We start from the raw sequence: 19965 nt of genomic DNA on the forward strand, positions 1-19965 counted from the left end.
TAAGAAATAAATAAAGTGAACTGGGATGGGGACACAAACTCTGGGAACAGAGACCCTTTGGGAAGAAATCTGACCAATGATGCCAGGAGAAAGACACAGAAGTGCTTTTAAGACATGCAAGGAAAAAGGAGTCACTTTGTTTTGAGTTGGCAAAGGGAAGGAGAATAAGGTCATGGGCATTTTTTGAGCATTATTATATATCTGCTCTCCATCAGTGGCAATACTGTATCTAATTTTAATTCTGAAAACACCCCGTGGAAGGCATCAGCCTCATTATATAAATGGAGAACCCGCGGCTCAGAGAGGTTGAGACATTGGTCCAGGTTGCCAGGAGATTGTAAATGGCAGACCAGAGCTAGCAGGGCAGCGTGTCCTCTGCACTGCACTGTGCTGTGTTTATTGCAGATGATTTGGAGATGCAGGAGGCAGTGAAAACCGGGAGACAAAGAGGAGGGTGAGGGCATGACTTACTGTCCAAGCCTGAAAACCTTTGAGAGCAAAAGGAGCATCCCTGATAATCACGCCTGGACCATAAGAGCAAAGCGGCTGCCCTGGCATAGCAGGCCGGTGGGTCTCCTGACTGAAGACGCAACTGTGGCTGCACACTGCCAAGCACGGCTGTGCCCAAAGACAGACCTCTTCTGAGAGATACAATAACTTCGCTGATAGACATTCCTGTACAGCACACGTCAGGAGCCTTAGGACAGCGCTGAAACTGGCTGTACTTGTCTCCTTAGTGATGGAGACCCAAGGATGAGAAGGACCTAGTGACTTGTCTGAGGGCCAGAGCTGGTGAAGAGCAGACATGAGTCCTGGGAAATGGATCTACTGACTTCTCTGTGACGTGTTACCTAAAGCGATAATCCATTTGTTTACCAGTTAAATTAGTAGTCCACTGCTCTTTTTAAAAGGAGAATCAGTTAAGTGTAAAAAGAAGCCAGAAGGGTAAAGAAGGAGGAAGGGAAGATTTTTAATAGAAAAGTCATCCAGGAGTTGAGTCCCGCTGGCTACTTTTATAGACCTGTAAGGGTTTGTTGTTTTTTTTTTAATTTATTTATTATTTATTTTTGGCTGTGCTATGCTGCTAATGGGCTTTCTCTAGTTGTGGACAGCAGGGGCTATTCTTTGTTTCGTTGCGAGGGCTTCTCATTGTGGTGGTTTCTTGTTGCAGAGCACAGGCTCTGGGTGTAAGGACTTCGGTAGTTGTGGTGCACAGGCTTAGCTGCTCTGTGGCATGTGGAATCTTCCCAGACCAGGGACTGAACTCGTGTCCCCTCCATTGGTAGGTGGATTCTTATTCACTGTGCCACCAGCAAAGCCCAACTATAAGGTTTTTCACACTGAAAAACCACGTGGTCCCTCAGTGCTCTGTGTCCTGTCAAGGGCACTCTGAGCCTGAGCCCAGAGCTTTCCTTCCAGGGGCTGGTAACTGGGCTCCTCAGCAGGCTTGGTCACTGTTACTTCTACTCATGGTGAGAATTCCAAGAGGCTGTGTTACAGATAGTCTCCTGAGTTTGTACTGCTGTTCTCAGAGAACGTCCAGACCTCTGTTAAATCCCAAAGTGTGACATTCTAGCATCTAAAATCTGTCTCCCCAGATGATGGGAAAAGATATGGTACATATATGCAATGGAATATTATTCAGCCATAAAAAAATGAAATAATGCCATTTGCAGCAACATGAATGCAACTAGAGATGATCATACCAAGTGAAGTAAGTCAGAGGGAGAGATGCCACATGATGTCACTCAGATGTGGAATGGAAAATATGGCACAAACGAGCCCACCCTCGAGACAGAAACAGACTTAGCGAACAAGCTTCTGGTTGCCAAAGTGGGAGGGGGAGGGGTAGGCTGGGAGTTTGGGGTTGGTAGATGCAAATTATTATATTTAGAATGGATACACAACAAGGTCCTACTGTACAGCACGGGGAACTATATTCAATATCTTGAGGTTACAAGAAAAGAATGTCTGTATGAGTTAGAGCTGAGTCACTCTGTACAGCAGAGATTGGCACAACATTGCAAATCAGCTGTATTTCAAAAAAAATAAATCTGTCTGCCCAACTCTCACATCACAGCCACACAAGCACATAAGGCTCTTAGAAGGCCAGGGGTCCTGAGGTTTGATTAGGAATTTTTTTTTTTTAATAATAACCATATAATGGCAGAAAACTGACTCCAAAGGGATTCTTCATCGGTAAACTGTCCCATTGCTACTTTGGGGAGACTGCGAATTCAGATACCCAAATCTAAATGGGCAAATGCAACCGGTATTCACTTTTCCTGGAAGAATTATCCCAGAATTGCCAAGCCCAGATTGAAAAAAAAAAAAAAAAAGGTAAGTTAATATTTTACTTAAAAAGCCCTTTCTACTTCACATGGTATTTCTGGTAGGATGATTATTGTTATTTCATTTTTTTAACCTTAAGCAACTAGTACTTTTTATAAAGTCATGCAGATCCAAATAAAAAACCAATAGGTAACAGAAGCAGATCACAAAAGAGAGACCTTGTTTCAAACATAAAACTACCAATGAGATTAGCAATCTTTTTCATTTGTGCTATTTAAAGTAAATGGTCTGATGTAATTTTCACTGTTTAATCTTAGGGTGAATTTCAAAATTATTTGAATAAGATTTTAAAACACAAAACCAAGGCACATTATATAAAGCTTCTCCTTCAAAAGACAAAAGACAATGAAGTATCCGAGAGTAAAGAACTGTATTTTGCAACATCTAAGAATTCAGTTGAGGGCTTCTGCAATTATTTTCTTGCAGCTTATTCATACCTGAGCCTCTTTTTAACCTTCTTCTCGCCAGTTTGATTTGATCCTGCAGAATCTGAACCCAGTCTCTTGGGCCAGGAAGTTTATCCACGTGATTAGCAGTGCAATATTTTTCTGTGAAGACTGAAAGAAAATATGAAATATTGTTTAACATTTGAAAAAAGAGAATGCATATTTGAAATAGGAACATAACCCCAAAAAGGGGGGGACAAAAAAGAGTATATTTCTAAAAGATGTCAGTTCTGCAGTGGCTATTCTCCAAATCCATATGACATTCTTTGGTGAAGATGGAGCTTGGCAGGGCCCATCCTGCACACCACATCCTGTGCTTCCAAATGAAACTGGCTATCAATGCTAGTAGTTCTGAAACTGCTTTTTCTGATTGCTCCAGTCCATGTGTATGTGTCTTATGGGCAGAGAAAATGCTTCCTAGGGGGTCCATTGGCCCCCTGACAGAATTCTGCAAGTGTATTAATGTATTTCACTTTTCTGTTGTTAACTCAAAATCAAATGGAGGGGACTTCCCTGGCGGTTCAGTGGTTAAGACTTCCAATGCAGGAAGTGTGGGTTCGATCCCTGGTCAGGGAGCTAAGACCCCTCACGTCTCGAGACAAAAAAACCAAAACACAAAACAGAAGCAATATTGTAACAGATTCAATAAAGACTTTAGAAACGGTCCACATTAAAAAAAAAATCTTTAAAAAAAATCAAATGGAAAATTACACAGAGAGATGATGTTCTCATGGTGATTCCAGCTAACTGCCTCAGCGCTCACTGGATCAATGCAGTTGGGTCTTAGTGAAAGCTCCAATCCTACTTTGAGTCAACTTCTTGCACCCCGAGCTAGCAGCTCCTAGAGAAGAGCTCCCTAGAAGCACAAAGGAAGCTCTGGGAGTTGTGTGCCAGGACACAAGGGAGCAGGACAATTATCTGAGCAAAGCCGCACAGCGTGCAGCGGTGCACGCGGCGCTCCGGCTGGCACTTCCGCTTCGCACTAGCGGCGCTGGGGCTGGCACTTCCGCTTCACACTGAGCTCCCCAGCACTTTTCAACCTGCTCCCCTCGAGGCCAAGGCCTGCCACGCTGCCTCTTTGATGTTTAAAATAGTGATCGTTTTAATGTTTCAAAGGTTTCTTTTAAAAAGAAAGGACAGAGGAAAATGTCATATTCAACTAACTGTAAACAATTTCTATTGAATAAAAAATAAAATTTTTATTTGAATGAGCAGAGCTAGTGGCACTAAATCCACCACCACAGAAAGAGCTCCTCCCAAATAAAAGTGTAACTTCAAGCCTCCATGGATAAATGGACAAAGTGGAAAACGTTCAAGTAACACGTAAGCCCCTAAATTGCAGAACATACTTTATACCTACTAAATTAGATAAGCGATTAAGATAATACTAATATTGATAAAATTGTGTTGACCTGGCACATGCAAGTTTGACTGTTGGCATAAACTGGCAGAACCCTTTTGGGAAATAAGATGGCTGTATATGACGAGGCATATAAAACTGTTATTCCTCTGGACTGGTAATCCTATGTCTATAAACTTATCCTAAGTAAACAGTAATGTGAAAGAAGGGGAAAAAGTCATAAACAGTCTGGAATCTGTGGGGGATGGGTTTCAGGATCCCCATGGGTGCCAAAATCCATGGATGCTTAAGTCCCATATGTACAATGTGTATTATATGCATACCACCCATGCATATCTTCCCATATACTTTAAATCATCTCAGGGATGATTTAGAATACCTAATACAATGCAAATGCTATGTAAATAGATGCCTGCACTTGGCAAGTTTGTTTTGTTTGGAACTTTCTGGAATTTTCCCCCAAATATTTCGATTGGCAGCTGGTTGAACCTGCAGGTGCAAAGTCCGTGGATGCAGGGGTGGGGTAGGGTGGGGGGGAGTGTACAAACATCAACAATCCAGTTGTGCAGGAAGAGAAGCAGGGTGGCCTGGGGCGGGTAGCTATGTGTTGCGGGGAGCACGGATGCCTTTGAGGAATGTGCATAGTCATAGAGTCGGGGTGGTGCTAGTGAAGACAGAAGGGATGATGGAACAGATGGAGAACTGGCATTTCTGGAGACTCACTTGACTTGTAAATCCAGGAGGAGGGATTGTGAGGGGATGGGCCAGATGTATTAGGCATGGTTTGGGACACTCTGAGTTTGGGGCATCTGTGGAGCCCCCACGGGGGACGGCTGGCAGCTGTTTCAACACAGATGCCTATAGTTCAGGGACGGGGTCTCTGCTGAAGACATAGACTTCAGGGGCACAAATGTGTGTGGCTGTTAAAATGACAAGAGAAAACACAGTGGGCAGGGAGGTTTCAACAGAGCGCTGGGCAAGCACAGAACAGCAGGAACCCCTGGGGACTGAGGGAGGCTAAGGCACAGAGTCGGGAAGCAGCTGGGAAGCATGGTCTGATGCAGGTGGGAGTGTGTGAATACACTAAAGACTGTGGAGAGACCCACAGTCCCGGTGCAGAAGAGCCAGGAAGGAGGTATGGAGAGGGTCCCTGGCAGCCAGCAAGGATGTGGGGAAGGTGACCAGAGATAGCACTCTCCAAACACCAGGTTTGTGGGAGCAGGGAAGAAGAGGAGGAGGAAGGCTGGGGCAGGGGAAGGCAGGCAGCACAGTTGGAGTGGGTAGGATCCAGAGAGAAGGAGGGAACAATCAGAGGAACCATACACCAGAGGAACTGGAGGTTGGGATCCTGGAGAGAGAGTGGTGACCCTCGACCAGAATCAGGAGGAAAACTTCCTCCTCTGAACCCAGAGAAGGGGAAGAAAAGGGTGAACTTAGAAGTGGCCAGAGGTGGTCATCACTGCCCCTGATGCCTCACTGAACCTGGAGAGTGCAGGGACATCTGGGGTTGTAAGGCAGTGAGGATGCAGGGTGCTGAGCAGGAGGGCTGCGTGCTTGTGGTGGCAACCACAGGGCAGGCGTTTTCTCCAGGGCACCTGGCAACTCCTTGTCTGGAGTGGAGATAGTGATGGGAGGGCTGGTCTAGGGTTAGGCATTTGCTGGCTGGTTTTGGCAAAGGTACAGGATATAAAGGACAGCATTGAAGATGTTGGTGAAGATGCCTGTTCCCCTCCCCAGAATGAATTACTGCTTCCTTCAGCCATTTTCCTTTCCACCCAAATCTAGGAAGCAAGTGAAGCCAGAAAATGGCTCAGACTTGGGACGATCTAAGAGACCAGGGAATGGAAATCTCAGTGGGGTTGGCAAGGAAGTGCCAGGGAGAAAGGGCAGCAGGACATGTGGACAGTGGTGTAGGGCTGAAGTGGAGGCTGAGAGCCAGTGCGGACAAGGTCGGGACACTCTAGCTCTAGGCAGTCACGTGGATGGTGAGGTGGTGCTGATGGAAAGGCTGTATCCTAACTCCCAACTGAGAGGAGGAGGAGGCAGAATTACAGTCCAGGGAAATCATCGACAGGCTGCCCACCAAAGGGCACATGGGCCATGCAAGTAAGCAGACTCCACCTGGGAGAGAGGCAGAGGGGACAACATCCTGGGGGTGGGACTGCCTGTGAGTCTCCTCTACCAGATTATAGACAACTTCAGGGGCCTGTGTCTTGTCTCCCTAAAAGCACCTACTGTGGTGCCCCCAACTAAGAGCCCCATAAACATCTGAAGGATAAACAAATGTACTTTCTGCTTTTGTTTTGGACAGAAGTAAATACAACAGCTCAGACATTTAGGCCAATTGGAGGAGCAAGGCCTATCTGAATTAATAGAAAGTTTTAATGGCATATATTTAAAGTAACAAGATTTTATTATAGTCAAATACCCACAGCGACATTTCTTATTGTGACACTTCTTAATCAGAGTTGCAGAAAGGTTCTTGAAATTCTGTTTGAATGACTAGAAAAAAGTACCTGTATTTGGCACCCTATTAGTTTCTAAGAAAATTGTACCACAAAATGATTGAGTGTACCATCTTACAGATAAACAGCTCCCTCCTTCCTCGTAATATTATTTATGTAATTAATTTCCATAGCAACCCCTCTCTTCCTAGACTGGGAAGTGCATGCATCCAAATTAGCCCGGATTAGGAAGTAAAGATTTGAAATAAACCAAATAGATTTGGATTATGCCGACATCAAAGTGATTCCCAGCAGGCGCATGTTCAGGAGTAGAGGGAAGGTCCCCTAACGTGTGGGCGGCATCCAAGGGGATCTTTCTAATCTCATCCTGAGCTCAAGTATTCTGCTGTGTGTTCAAAAGGCGACAATTGCTGGCTATTTTTTTCTCCTTTCAGCAAAAGCTTATCTGCTTTCAATCACAAGAGACCAGGGAACTGTCTGTCTCCTGGGTCTGCATCTGAGACCTTTGAAGGCAAAGCATTAGGCTTTCAGGAAAAAAAATACATCTACAAACAATTATTTCCACTGAGCATATTACTGACATTCTCGTTTCTGGTTTACACTCAAACTTAAAAGAAACTTCTAACTAGAATCTACCTACAGAGGATGAAATCCTATTCCTTGTGACATGGGTAGATGAGGCCTGAGAGAGGGGCCAAAGGTTTGTGGTTGGATTGATCTGAAAACATTCCATGCTATGTGGATAGGTATTGGGTAAGCAGGACATATTTTTGCTATCTGAATCCATAGCTAAAGGTCAAGCTATTACCCTGCTAACAGTTTCATTAGGAGTAATGATGTGAAAAGAGGCATTGCAGTAATGCGTTGGGCTTCCTACTATGTTAATAGTGGGTCATTAAAAATCAGAGAACAATTTGCATTTATCCTTAGAATGCGATAGGTCCTGAAAAGAAACTTCCCTTCTCTCCTAGTTTAATATATTAAGGGGAAGCGAGGGATAATTTTACACAAGTCCAAATCATCTGAACAAGTGGATTAAGGCCAACCATTAAACTGAATACAACTGTGGAAGCATCTACTCTGCTTAACATCATCTGAGGTCCCAAGGCACAAAGATGCGTGAAGTCGCTGGGGAAATGACAAAGGTTCAGTTTGATCTGTACACAAATTAAGGACTTTTCTCAGATGCCTGCATTCAAACCCTGCCCTTTAATTGGGCATCAATAATCAATAAGCTAGTGGTAGCTGAGCGGATCCTTCCCTGGGAACCCGGGATCTGATGTCATCATCAGTGAACACAGTGGTGTGGCACGTGTCTGGATGTGGCAGGAGAACAGGTTGGATCGGCCATGTTCCCCAAACAGCTGTCTGTCCATGTGACAGTTTCTAGAGCAGTGGTCCCCAACCTTTTTGGCACCAGGGACCAGTTTCTTGGAAGACAATTTTTCCATGGAGCCAGTGGGGGGTGGGGGGATGGCTTTGGGATGATTCAAGTACTTTACATTTTTGGGCATGTTCTTTCTATTATTACATCAGCTCAGATCATCAGGCATTAGATCCCAGAGGTTGGGGACCCTTGTTCTAGAAGGCTCTCCATGTGGGGTTTTCTGACTCTCTGCACTGGGAAAAGCAGGGCACTGTACAGATGTTGAAAGAAAGTCCCTGCATCACACAGACAATGTAAGAAGCAGGGGAAGGCTTGGGGAGCTTTCATTTCATTATGAAATTCCCCATGAATAATTCCAGGCAGCCCTGAGAGCCTACTTCTGATTGGCAGACTTGGTGTAAACTTCTGATCAGAAAAACGAGCAGAAATCAAGGTTCACATCAAACAGAACTGAAAGTGGAGTCCTCCTTAGATCTGCCAAACTCCTGGACCTCGTGAGGGGCTGGGGACTAAGGGTGAGAAAAACAACTGTCCACAGCAGGGTCCTGGGGACGTGCAAGTGGGGAGGAAGCTTGGGACCAGTCCCAGAGGAGAGGTGGACAAGCCAACTAGGTTTCCCTGCAGGCTGCTTGCACCCACATCCACCCACCTAAGTGAGTATAAGACAGCCAGCACCCCAGCCCACAACCAACCATTCCCTCTTTCCTTTGCCTCTTTCCAAGCTATGATTTGAAACTCCCCACGTGCTGAGCACGGTCTATCTCATTTAAGCTTGGCAGGAGCCTGGTGGCACAGGTATTGTGATCCTATTTCTTTTGTGATGACAAGCTGAAAGTTCGGGCAGATTAAATAACTGGTGCAAGGTGGCACAGCCAATAGGGATTATTTTCCATATAAGTTATTTAATTTTTAAGGCAGTCATGAAATTAAAAGACGCTTGTTCCTTGGAAGAAAAGCTGTGACAAACCTAGACAACATATTAAAAAGCAGAGACATCTCTTTGCTGACAAAGGTCCATCTAGTCAAAGCTATGGTTTTTCTAGTAGTCATGTATGAATGTGAGAATTGGACCATAAAGAAGGCTGAGCATCGAAGAGTTGATGCTTTCTAAATGTGGAGCTGGAGAAGACTCTTGAGAGTCTCTTGGACAGCAAGGAGATCAAACCAGTCAATCCTAAAGGAAAACAATCCTGAATATTCATTGGAAGGACTGATGTTAAAGCTGAAGCTCTAGTACTTTGGCCATCTGATGTGAAGAGCTGACTCATTGGAAAAGATCTAATGCTTGGAAAGATTGAGGGCAGAAGGGGGTGATAGAGGATGACATGGTTGGATGGTATCACTGAATCAATGGACATGAGTTTCAGCAGCAAGCTCTGGGAAATAGTGAAGGAAAGGGAAGTCTGGCGTGCTGCAGTCCATAGGGTTGCAAAGAGTTGGACACGACTTAGCGATTGAACAACAATGAGAACACAGATTCTGGAAAAGAACAGTGGTTGACTTCTCCATAGGAATAAATCTATAGCTGACTGAGGTAATGCTCATGTGTGACAGCTGTGAACGCTGGTGGTACTTTCACCCACACAACACAGAAGGATGGCAGCCATGGGGTGGGAGACCCCTCCCCGGGTCTGTGGGATCACACCTCCCCCTCCAGATCACGGGGCCCCAGGTGGCCTTGGTAAGGAACGGGGCGGGACACAGCCTCAGGCAGCTTGGGTGTACAGCAAGGATGAAATGAGACATATGCACAACAAAGACGGAAAGACCACGCCACACAGACCCGCATTCAAAGGATGGCCTAAGGACGTACCTGAGGACGAAGAAACAGAAGAAGGGCGGGAAGAACAGGAAGCGGGAGGGGGATAAAAGCGGACATGACCTGTGGGAGAGTAAGAATTACAGCAATGCCAAACTGATGGAGACTGAGTAGTACTGGCTCAGAGGCAGACAGAAGACCAAAAGTAGACACGGAAAAGGGGCGATTCGTTTATGACAGAGCTGGATTACAATTCACATTAAAAAAAAGAAAAAAAAAAAAGGATGGTGTTAAATAAGCAACGACCCATAGGAAAAAAACACATTCAATCCCTCCCTCAAATTTTATAGCAAAGGTAAATTCCAGATGGATAAAAGACTTGAATATGAAAGAGAAAACTTGAAAACTTTGTTGGGAAAAAAAAATATATCATTACATAATCAGGGTAGGGAGGACTTCTTTAAAAGGGCACAAGAAATGCACTAAGCATAAAGTAACCCATCTGACTGCTATTCTAAACTCTGGTATGATAAAGGTCAGAAGTTTCTACAAGTTGGAAAATAAGAAAAAAATATTTTTAACACCTGAAAACAGAGTAAAGAATTCATGTAAGTCAATAAGGAACCAACAACCTGATGGGAAACACAAGAAAAGGATGGATGTTCACAGGCAAATAACCAAATAGTAATAAATATGAAATGATGCTCAACCTCACTACTTATCAGGGAACCCACCCCTGAGGTGCTACTTGAGACCCATCAGACTGACAAAAGTCAAATTTGTTAACACCAGATGTCAGTGAAAATAAGGAAAAATGGGATTTTTGGATCCATTGCTGGGGGGTGTCTAAACGATACTGTTGGCATTAGAGAGCTGTTGGACAAATCTTAGTGGTGATGACAACACTTCTACCCTGAAACTTAGTTTCACTGCCTGCTGCACACCGCTTTCCACAGAGAATCAAGAGCAAGGAGGACCAACATAACTCTCTTAACAGAAGACGGGAAAGAAAGTGCTTTGTTTATACAGGGGTGAGCAGTTAAAAGGAATAAACTAGATTTATAATGTACTGATATGGATCAACTTGAGAAAAAAGGACACAAATTTGCAAAAAAGTACAGCATGAGGCCATGCATGTACACTCACAAATTCGCAAAATAGTAAATGTGGTGAATGGATACATACTTGAGCAGTAAAGATGGAAAATATGAATGGGGAAGACTCACACTGACTTCACTGATACTCTGGAACAGGAAGGAGAAAGTAAGAGAGTCTGGTGGAGGAACACTGTGATTCTTAAAAAATTAAGGAGCGAGGCTGGGGTATGAAGTAAGTCTAAACATCTGTTTTCGATCTCGGTGGTAAGACGGAGAGAAAAGGAAACTTGGAAAATATCTCCAACACACTCAAGATGAAGAGGAATGTATTATTTCCACTTCTGACCTCAAGACTACTTACTGCTAATTCGGACAAACACTGTTTGTAGATCAGTCTATGAACAGATCAGACAACATCTCCTAGGATGAGGCTGTGGACATACCAGCGCTGATGGGTCTCAAGATCATGCCTTACACACACTCTCTCTTGGAATGAGCATCAGCAGCTTTCTGTAAAAGAGAGCTAGCAGGGACTTCTCTGGTGGTTCAGTGATTAAGACTTTGAGCTTCCACCGCAGGGGACACGAGTTTGATCCCTGGTCGGGGAACTAAGATCCTGCACGCTATGCAGCATGGCCAAAATAGGAATAAAAGAGATCCAGGAGAAGTCTGGGTGATTTGCCTGCTAGAAATAACAGGTGAAGGTGAGAATCCATCATCCTGCAGGTCTCAGCTGAAGTGTGACCTTCTCAGGAACGGCCTCCCTGAGTTGGTTAACCAGTGGTTTTTATATCATACCATCTAGTGATCGTCTGGACTATCAACTCAACAAGCGCAGAGATCACAGCTGTCTTGTTTGTGGCTGGCACATGACAGGGAGCATAAGTGCATGGTTGGTGGAAGAATAAATCGGAGGAACTCTTTTTCTCAGGTCTGTGACTTAACTCAAAAGAACTGAAGGAAGAATTCTTCAGTAAATAGTCATCAATCTTGAAAGACACTGAGTCCTGGAGTTCATTTTGGGTTTGATTTAACAAGACTGAGCTTAAGTGTATCAATAAATACACCTAAACATGAAGTCTTCAGATTAGAAGGAAAGTTAAGGTGAAGCAGTCGTGCAAACAATAATGTGTTTACTGATGAGATCAGAATATCGTACTGAACTGCATACGTAGGAGCCTGCAGGGCAGTCAGCTGGCCCAGCAATCATCGCTGACCTCAACGACCATGGAATGCTTTGTCCTTGGTGCTGAGCCTTCCACGGGGCGTGAACTTCTAGTGGTGGTTGTAATGAAGACGACTTTGGATCGCCATAAAACTGATTTCTGAACATATTTTTTAATTATGAGAATTTGGACAAATTTACTGAAGGTGGCGTGAGTGGTAAAGAACCCGCCTGCCAAGATACATGGGTTCGATCCCCTGGAGGAGGAAATGGCAACTCTCTCCAGTATTCTTGCCTGGAGAATGCTATGGGCAGAGGAGCCTGATGGGCCACAGTCCATGGGGTGGCAGAGTTAGACACGGCTGCAGTGACTTAGCAGCATTGAACCACAGAATTTCTGAACTGGAAGCAAGTTGAAAAATTAGCCAAGTCACGCTTCCCCCCCCCCCCCACCCCCCCAGGAGAGGGTAGTGTCTCGAGACCTTACGTGGCAGTTGGGAGTAAGTCTACATCCCACAATGCTCCTTTCATTGTCCCCAAACTGGTGGGACTTGGAGGTTTGAACAGTCTTGGGGAATCAGCCATTCTCAAAGATCAGAGGCCAGAGAAGAGTCTAGAGGAAAAGAACTAGATCCCTTGTCTCTTTTTTGTAAATTTGGTTTTGGCTACAGTGGTGTCTGTGTCTAAGAGGAAGTGCCTCTAGTGGTGTCTTACATTAAACAAATTTAATTTTAATTTACTTTTATCTAAGGAAGCCCTCAAGGTCTTCCCTGGTCTCTCAGCAGTTAAGAACCCTCCTGCAATGTAGGAGATGCCAGAGACGTAGTTTCCATCCCTGGGTCAGGAAGATCCCCTGGAGGAGGAAATGGTCACCCACTCCAGTATTCTTGCCTGGAAAATCCCATGGACAGAGGAGCCTGGTGGGCTACAGTCCTTGGGGTCCTAAAGAGTTAGACATGACTGAGCGTGAGCACACACACATGAGGAACCCCTCAGTAGGGCTCATCTGTAACACAACTAGTGAGAAATGTAATACTTTCCTTTGGCTTGTGGTGCAGCACGTGGCAACATGTTCACTTCCTGTGCTGGATGTGTTTCAAGGGGATGAATTATACCTGCTAAATATTAAGGTCTGGTTAATAACAAACTTTGACCTAATGGTGTTTCACTATATACCTCCTTTTTTGGCAAAGAGAAATGTTTCAAGATCATAGATGAAATTCTGCTTGCAAGTCATCCTGGAAATAATATAACTCCTTTACTTCAGAGATCAGGAACTGAGAGGTTCGGGTGAAATGAAATTTAAAAGCTCAGGAATCATCAACTCAAATAGTTGGGCAGTGGCATAAACCACGCACCCACTGAGTGGCTAAGCATTGCTTGCCAGGACGCTTCTCTGTGTATCTGTTCTTTATAGAAACAAATGAAGGGAAAGTGCTGAGTTTTCCTCTTGGTTTTTAAAGCTAGGATTCTTGGCTTGTGAACTTTTGAAGTCATTCCATGAGATCCTGAGTGCACCTGCTGGCCAGTTAATAGTCATAGGACCAGAATGAGTGATGACATATTTGGGAAACTCAGGGACCATTCTGTCCCTCACCACCACCTAAATTCAGAGACGGCTGAGATGGGAAGGACAAGAATGACGAGATGTGCGAGCAGTGGGGGTGCTGAGGTCTCGCCCATGGGAATCAGGTCAGCAGAGCAACACACTCACCCCATCCCTGCCTCCATCCACCCGTGGCTGATGTTGCAAGTGAGCATGGCAGTGAAGATGCTGGGCGTTAGAACAGGGCTGATGCCTCGGAGCTGGGGTTCTATTTCCTCTTCTTTCTTAATGGTGAACAACTCCTTTCTAATTGAGATTGGCTTAAGGAAATTTGGGAGTTATGTCAAGACTGACAAGAGGAAGTTCTCAATCTTTCAGTACTTTCCTTTTGAGCCACCGAGGTTCTGTGATGACAGATGCTAAGAAAACACAGGGATGGATAAGTATGCTGACATTATCAAGAAGCCTTGAGATGGTAAAGACAGAAAATGGCACATTTAGCTTGCTTTGGGATTCAATTTGGGAGTTTATTTAAAATCAAAATCCCATGAGGAAATTATTTCACTTTACCTTTTGGAGATGATTACTTTCTGGTGTGAATGAAAGTGGGAAAAACTACACTTCCTATATTGCATACTGTGGTGGCTGCTCTTTGATACATAATGATAATTCATGCTTTCAGAGGCGCCACAGAATACAAATTAGGTTTTACATTCAGGATCACTTTGATGGTCTTGACTGACAAGATTTATACCATCCTCAACTGCTCTATACCACCTGATTTGTCTGTTACTGTTGCTTCTTCTATCTTCAAACTGATAATTCTGCCTTCTCTAATTTCAGTGGCTCTCTTCCAGCTGGTCATGGAGAAGTTTTGTGCTTACCCTGGTTTCATGTCCTGTGGGGTAGAGTTGTTTTGATTTTTAAGACACCAGCTTTTTCAGTGAGGATGAACTGACTGCCTAATTCCCTCTATCCATCTTTCCTTCCTTCCTGCATTTATTGATCATTAACTGCATTTCACATGCCAAGGAACATGCAAAGCAAATATCCCCCATGTAAGATTTGCCCTCTAGGTGCCCATAGTCTTGGAAAGATAAGATGTCCCAGCACAAGTAGGATGTCCAAAGATCCAGATTTTCACTGGAGAGTTCAAAATGCCTGTTTTCCCCGTGAAGCGATTAACAGCACCATTTTCACTCTCAAAGGGTCCAGTCTGTACAATAAATGATAGAGCCATCCTCCACCTAAACCATGAGTAGCAAAGCTAAGGGTTAGGATGTACTGCTAAGCTGTATAAAGGTAACGTGTGCTATAAGAATTTAGAGAAAGGAAAAATCGATGGAGGCTCAGGCACCAGGAGAGAGTCTCACCGTCAAGGTAATGAGACCTGGGCTGGACCAAGAAGAATGGGCAGGATTTGTCTACAAAGAGAGAAGAGCATTGTAGCCTGGGGAACATAGCGAGACTCAAAGTCCAAGACAAGCAAGTGATGCTTAAGGAACAGTGTCAGTACTGGGCTGGTTCACCACGTAGGAGCCTGGGGGAAATGTGGTCAAGCTCTGGGGAATCTGGGGAAAGGCCAGAGACTGCACTTGATTTAACAGGCAAATAGGAGGTAGGAAAAATGCCATGGGCTCTTATCTTACAAGTGGCTGTTAGTATACCGTTAGTACAATGTAGATGAAGAAGTGAGGGGTAGGAAGTATATTTAAAAAGTGTTTCTGCAGAACTTCAGGGTCAAAGTGATAGACAGCTGGACTAGGATGGTGTCAGAGAAGCTGAAGCAGGAGAATGCTGATGCTGCTGTCAATAATGATGTGTCTGGTGGTCCAGTGGTTAAGACTCTGTGCTTCCACTGCAGGGATTGTGGGTTTGATGCCTGGTCGGGGAACTAAGATCCTGCATGCCAAGTGGTACAGCCAAAAAAAAAAAAATTCCTGCCAGGGGATGTTAGTGTAAGAAGGCCCAAGCCACCTTTCAGGTGTTGCACGCTTCGGTAAGAAGGACCAGCCCTGACTCTAGAAAGAGGCCAGGGCAGGTCCCCTCATCTTCTAGTGGTCAGGTTGGATGGCCTGCCTGTCTTGGTTCCTGCTGTCGCCTGTCTCCTTTGCACCTGGTTTCCATTCACATTTCTAGTTAAGATTTTCCCCTACTTAGTTGTAGGTGGCTAAGCTGCTTCCATGTGGGACGGGTGGTGATGGAGAGATGTGGGGACTCCTGTACGTAACATAAGGGCTGCTGGATGGACTCTGTGATCAAAAGCAAAGGGTTGACAAGGGGACGATATGGTTCTGAGAAATACCAGGAGCTGATGATGGAGAAGCATCACAATCAAACCAAGTGCCAGAAGGAAGAAAGAAGATCCTGGAAACACAGTCAGCATAACAGAGACTTGACTATAGGGAGAGTCAGTACGAAAACCAGACTAATTCCAAGAGGCAGCGTCTCTCTTTTCTAAGACAGCTGCAGCCAGGCCTGCTGTTATACGGAGATGTCTTCTAGGCACCCACAATCCATGACAGCTTTCAGTTCAATTTGAAATAAAGGCCCATGGATTTTGAGGCATTTTCTTAATGGAAACTGACATGTATCCTAGGTTTTTTGTGAGCTGACCACCAGTCCCTGGTACCACAGTGACAGCAAATATCCCACGATCATTGCATAGACATCTGTGGAGCAGCTGTCCAAGCGAATGTCAATTCCCGAGTCTCAGAAGTCTGCTGAGTCTCTTGTAGGAGACAGTCAATAACTGTTCATGGAAATGAATTAAAATAATTGCCAGATCACTAGCACCAATGATAGGTCCAGGAGAAAAGCAATGAGGAATGTAATTTGACTAGTTTGGGACTTATTATCCAATTCCGCTTCCTGGAAATGGGAAGGAACAGAGACGAGGCATTACCTGAAGATGCTGATGAGCATTTCAGATTAGCCGCGCAATTCAGGGATTTAAAGAATGGTGAGGTGGGCTAAGCAGAAAATACTGCTGCTTCTGTCCAGGGCTGTGGCTAGGCCACGTCATACTGTGCTGTGGCTAGAAATTAGAAAGGTACCTCTCCCTTGGGACATATGACTAGCATCTGCCAGAAAACTGTCATAAGAGATAAACAAATCGACAGTGTCCACCCCAGGAAGGGTGCCTGTAACGTCACAAAGTGCCTAGTCACGTTGTGGTGGCCCTGCCTGTGCGTCAGAAACCCACCTCTTTTGACAGGAGGCTGTTTACTTCAGCCCCAGCTGTGGTGTTGAAAGGCAGGCTGGGTGAGAATTCAGTACCCGGGACTTAGAACTGAGTCCCTGTGAGTTAATCCATGGCGGGCTCCAGTCTGATGAAATGGGGTGAAGACAACATCAACAAAAGCCACAGCGTCCTTCTCAACAAACATCTCTATGTGTCCCTTTGCTCCTTATGTAGATGGACTTGTCACTTTGAGGAAGGGGAGGAGGTTCCTTTTCTGAGCTTACAGATGATCAGTGACAAATGAGGGGCAATCTGGCTACTCCCTATGGCCCCAATCCCAAGTTTTCTGGTTCATTAAGTCTGGGATGGGGCTGAGGCAGCTTTAAGAAGCGCAGCCCCAGGTACTTACTTCCCTGGCAGTTCAGTGATTAGGACTTCGCCTCCCAATGCATGGGGTGCAGGTTCGATCCCTCCCACTTAGCTGGGGAGCTAAGATTCCACATGCCTCAAGGCCAAAAAACCAAAACATAAAAAACACAAGCAATATGGTAACAAATTCAATAAAGACTTAATACTTAAAAAGAATAAAAAAGCACAGCCCAGGTTGAAAACTCCTGAGGGTAAACTATGTTTGCATCCATGGCAATTGGCATTTATATTCATGAAGTTAAACACTCGAAGGTAAACAGCTTGGCGAGGACTCAGGCCCTATGCTTAGAAAAGACTTTAAACTGTTCTGGAGGTGAAAGGCTCCAATGTCTTACTGTGTTGAAGATTCACTAATCTTACTCTGTAAGTTAACCTTTTCCATTCTCTTTGCATCTAGGACACTGCTCATCCTTCAAGGTTGAGTTCCAACGTCACCTGTTCTGTGAGCCCTTCTCTTAACCGGGATTTGCAATCACTCCATCAGTAATGGGCACCTGATGTACTTTGGCCACCTCATGCGAAGAGTTGACTCATTGGAAAAGACTCTGATGCTGGGAGGGATTGGGGGCAAGAGGAGAAGGGGACGACAGAGGATGAGATGGCTGGATGGCATCACTGACTCGATGGGCATGAGTCTCAGTAAACTCTGGGAGTTGGTGATGGACAGGGAGGCCTGGCGTGCTGCAATTCATGGGGTCGCAAAGAGTTGGACACGACTGAGCGACTCATCTGATCTGATCTGATCTGATGTTCATTCTGTCCTGTCTTGGAGATGGTGCTAGGTTCAGCTCACGGTTTACAGCTCTGTCGCTCTGCGGGACTGCACACCCTGAAGGTCAGGGCACCTTTTCCCAGCTCTCAACGGGCCGGTAATAAGCCTGAGTGTTGTTAACAGAAATGTCTTGCCTGCTGATGATTTCTAAGTTTGTGAGGTCAATGAAAATACTGCAAATGTTTGGGTGGTCTTGTTACTTAACTGGAATCAGAAAAGCGGCCAAGACCACATCTTCTGTGTGACACTGTTTGGTGTGGAAGTTGGTGCAAAGTGCTCCAGATATGCCATTGAGGAGGAGTCTGGGCAAATGCTTGCCAAGAACAGAGATGACTCTCTGTGTAGCGACAATAGAGCCTCCCAGCATACTACACATGTATTTATTGATCCACACACTAGTCTCCAGCTGAGTCTGGCTATGCCCTTTTTCCACTTTGGGAAACGAGGCAGTTCATCCCTCAAGTCCTGGGGAGCCACTGAGGGTGTGTCTGAAACCAGAACCCTTGTGTCAGACGACAGGAAAAAATCAGGTTAAGCCCCAGACAGTCTAACGGTGAGAGCTGTGGACATAGGTTATCTTGTCATTTGCTCCTGGAGAGACGCAGGGCAGGCTTCAGAAAAGACACACTCTTAGCAACAGAGGGGGATGGACATGTGCAAGAGGGCCAGGCAGCCCAGAGAGATGGTGTCTCATTGGAACCAGTCATTACAACCTGAGCTGGGGTGGCGCTGCTCTGCCAAGTATGTGTGTTAGTAACTCAGTTGTGTCCAACTCTCTGTGACCCCATGGACTGTAGCCCACCAGGCTCCTCCATCCACTGGATTTTCCAGGCAAGAATACTGGAATGGGTTGCCATTTTCTTCTCCAGGGGATCTTCCCAACCCAGGGATGGAACCCAGGTCTCCTACATTGCAAGCAGAGACGCTTTTCCGTCTGAGTCATCAGGGAAGCCCTGCCAAGGGGGTTGTCTGGAAACAGCTGCCATCAGTCACCGGCAGCTGCTTGTTCAAAATCCAGATTCCTGGACTACCCTATACCTACTGAATCAATCTCCAGGAGGGGACCCAGAAATTGGAATTTTGAACCAATACCTGCGGTAATTCTGATGCACCTTGAAGTACGAGACCAGCTATGGCAGGGGTTGAACATATAGGGTTGCAGGTGCAGAATGATCAAGGTTCAACATCACCCACGTGTTGCTGGGCCTCCATAAAAAGAGGGAGAATGCCAATAACAACAACTAGGTAGTAGTCACAGCCAAGTTATGAACGTGACGTCATTAAATAATCTCTTAGAGTCTGTCGTCATAAAGTATTCAGGCCTGTCCTGTTTTAAGCTGACCTGATGCATAAACCGATGAACAGACAAATTCACAAATGGTTCAGTTCAGTTCAGTCACTCAGTCATGTCCGACTCTTTGCAACCCCATGGACTGCAGCATGCCTGGCTTCCCTGTCCGCAATGGTTAGTCATCTTCTAAAAGGATTCTTTTTTAAAGTAATTTACTTTTTAATTGAAGGATAAATTATGTTTATCCTTTACAGAATTATGTTGGTTTCTGCCAAACATTAACATGAACATTTCCAGTATACAGAACCACAAGAACCACAGAGAAAGAGCATGAAAGTTGTACTGTGACTTCCAACGTTGTAACATGGAAACTAAAAGGATTCTTGAATGAAAGCATTCATCGATTGGCTCCAATGGGCAAATGCTTCACTAGAACTGAATTTACATACAGTGTTGGAAGTCACACGTGCAGTGGGGCTTGCATGCTCTTTCTCTGTGGTTCTATGTCCTGAAAGTGTCTCTATCCCTAGGGAAAGGATCATGCTTCTATTTTCCTCCCTACTGTCAATGGGACTGATCCTCACTGTCTTCAAAGGAAGACCTGCCCTTGAAACTAGGAAATAAACAGAAGGAGAGCTAAGCTTATCTAGAAATTCATTCTGAATACCACACAACTCACCAGTCATTTCAAATCATTAGCATGGCCACCTTC

At 45.0% G+C, this 19965-nt stretch overlaps 1 protein-coding gene across 7 annotated transcripts in view; it reads right to left on the reverse strand.

The window, feature by feature from the left end:
* Positions 1–19965, reverse strand: part of BEND7 (BEN domain containing 7) — an 86877-nt gene that overhangs the window by 11662 nt on the left and 55250 nt on the right. For all 7 annotated transcript variants that reach the window (XM_070800846.1, XM_070800848.1, XM_070800845.1 and 4 more), the window contains one exon: positions 2790–2909. In XM_070800846.1, the coding sequence (XP_070656947.1) occupies positions 2790–2909 (120 nt within the window). The remainder of the gene's footprint in view (positions 1–2789; positions 2910–19965) is intronic.

This window comes from Bos indicus, chromosome 13, assembly GCF_029378745.1.
Source record: "Bos indicus isolate NIAB-ARS_2022 breed Sahiwal x Tharparkar chromosome 13, NIAB-ARS_B.indTharparkar_mat_pri_1.0, whole genome shotgun sequence".
NCBI classification, from domain to species: Eukaryota; Metazoa; Chordata; class Mammalia; order Artiodactyla; family Bovidae; genus Bos; species Bos indicus.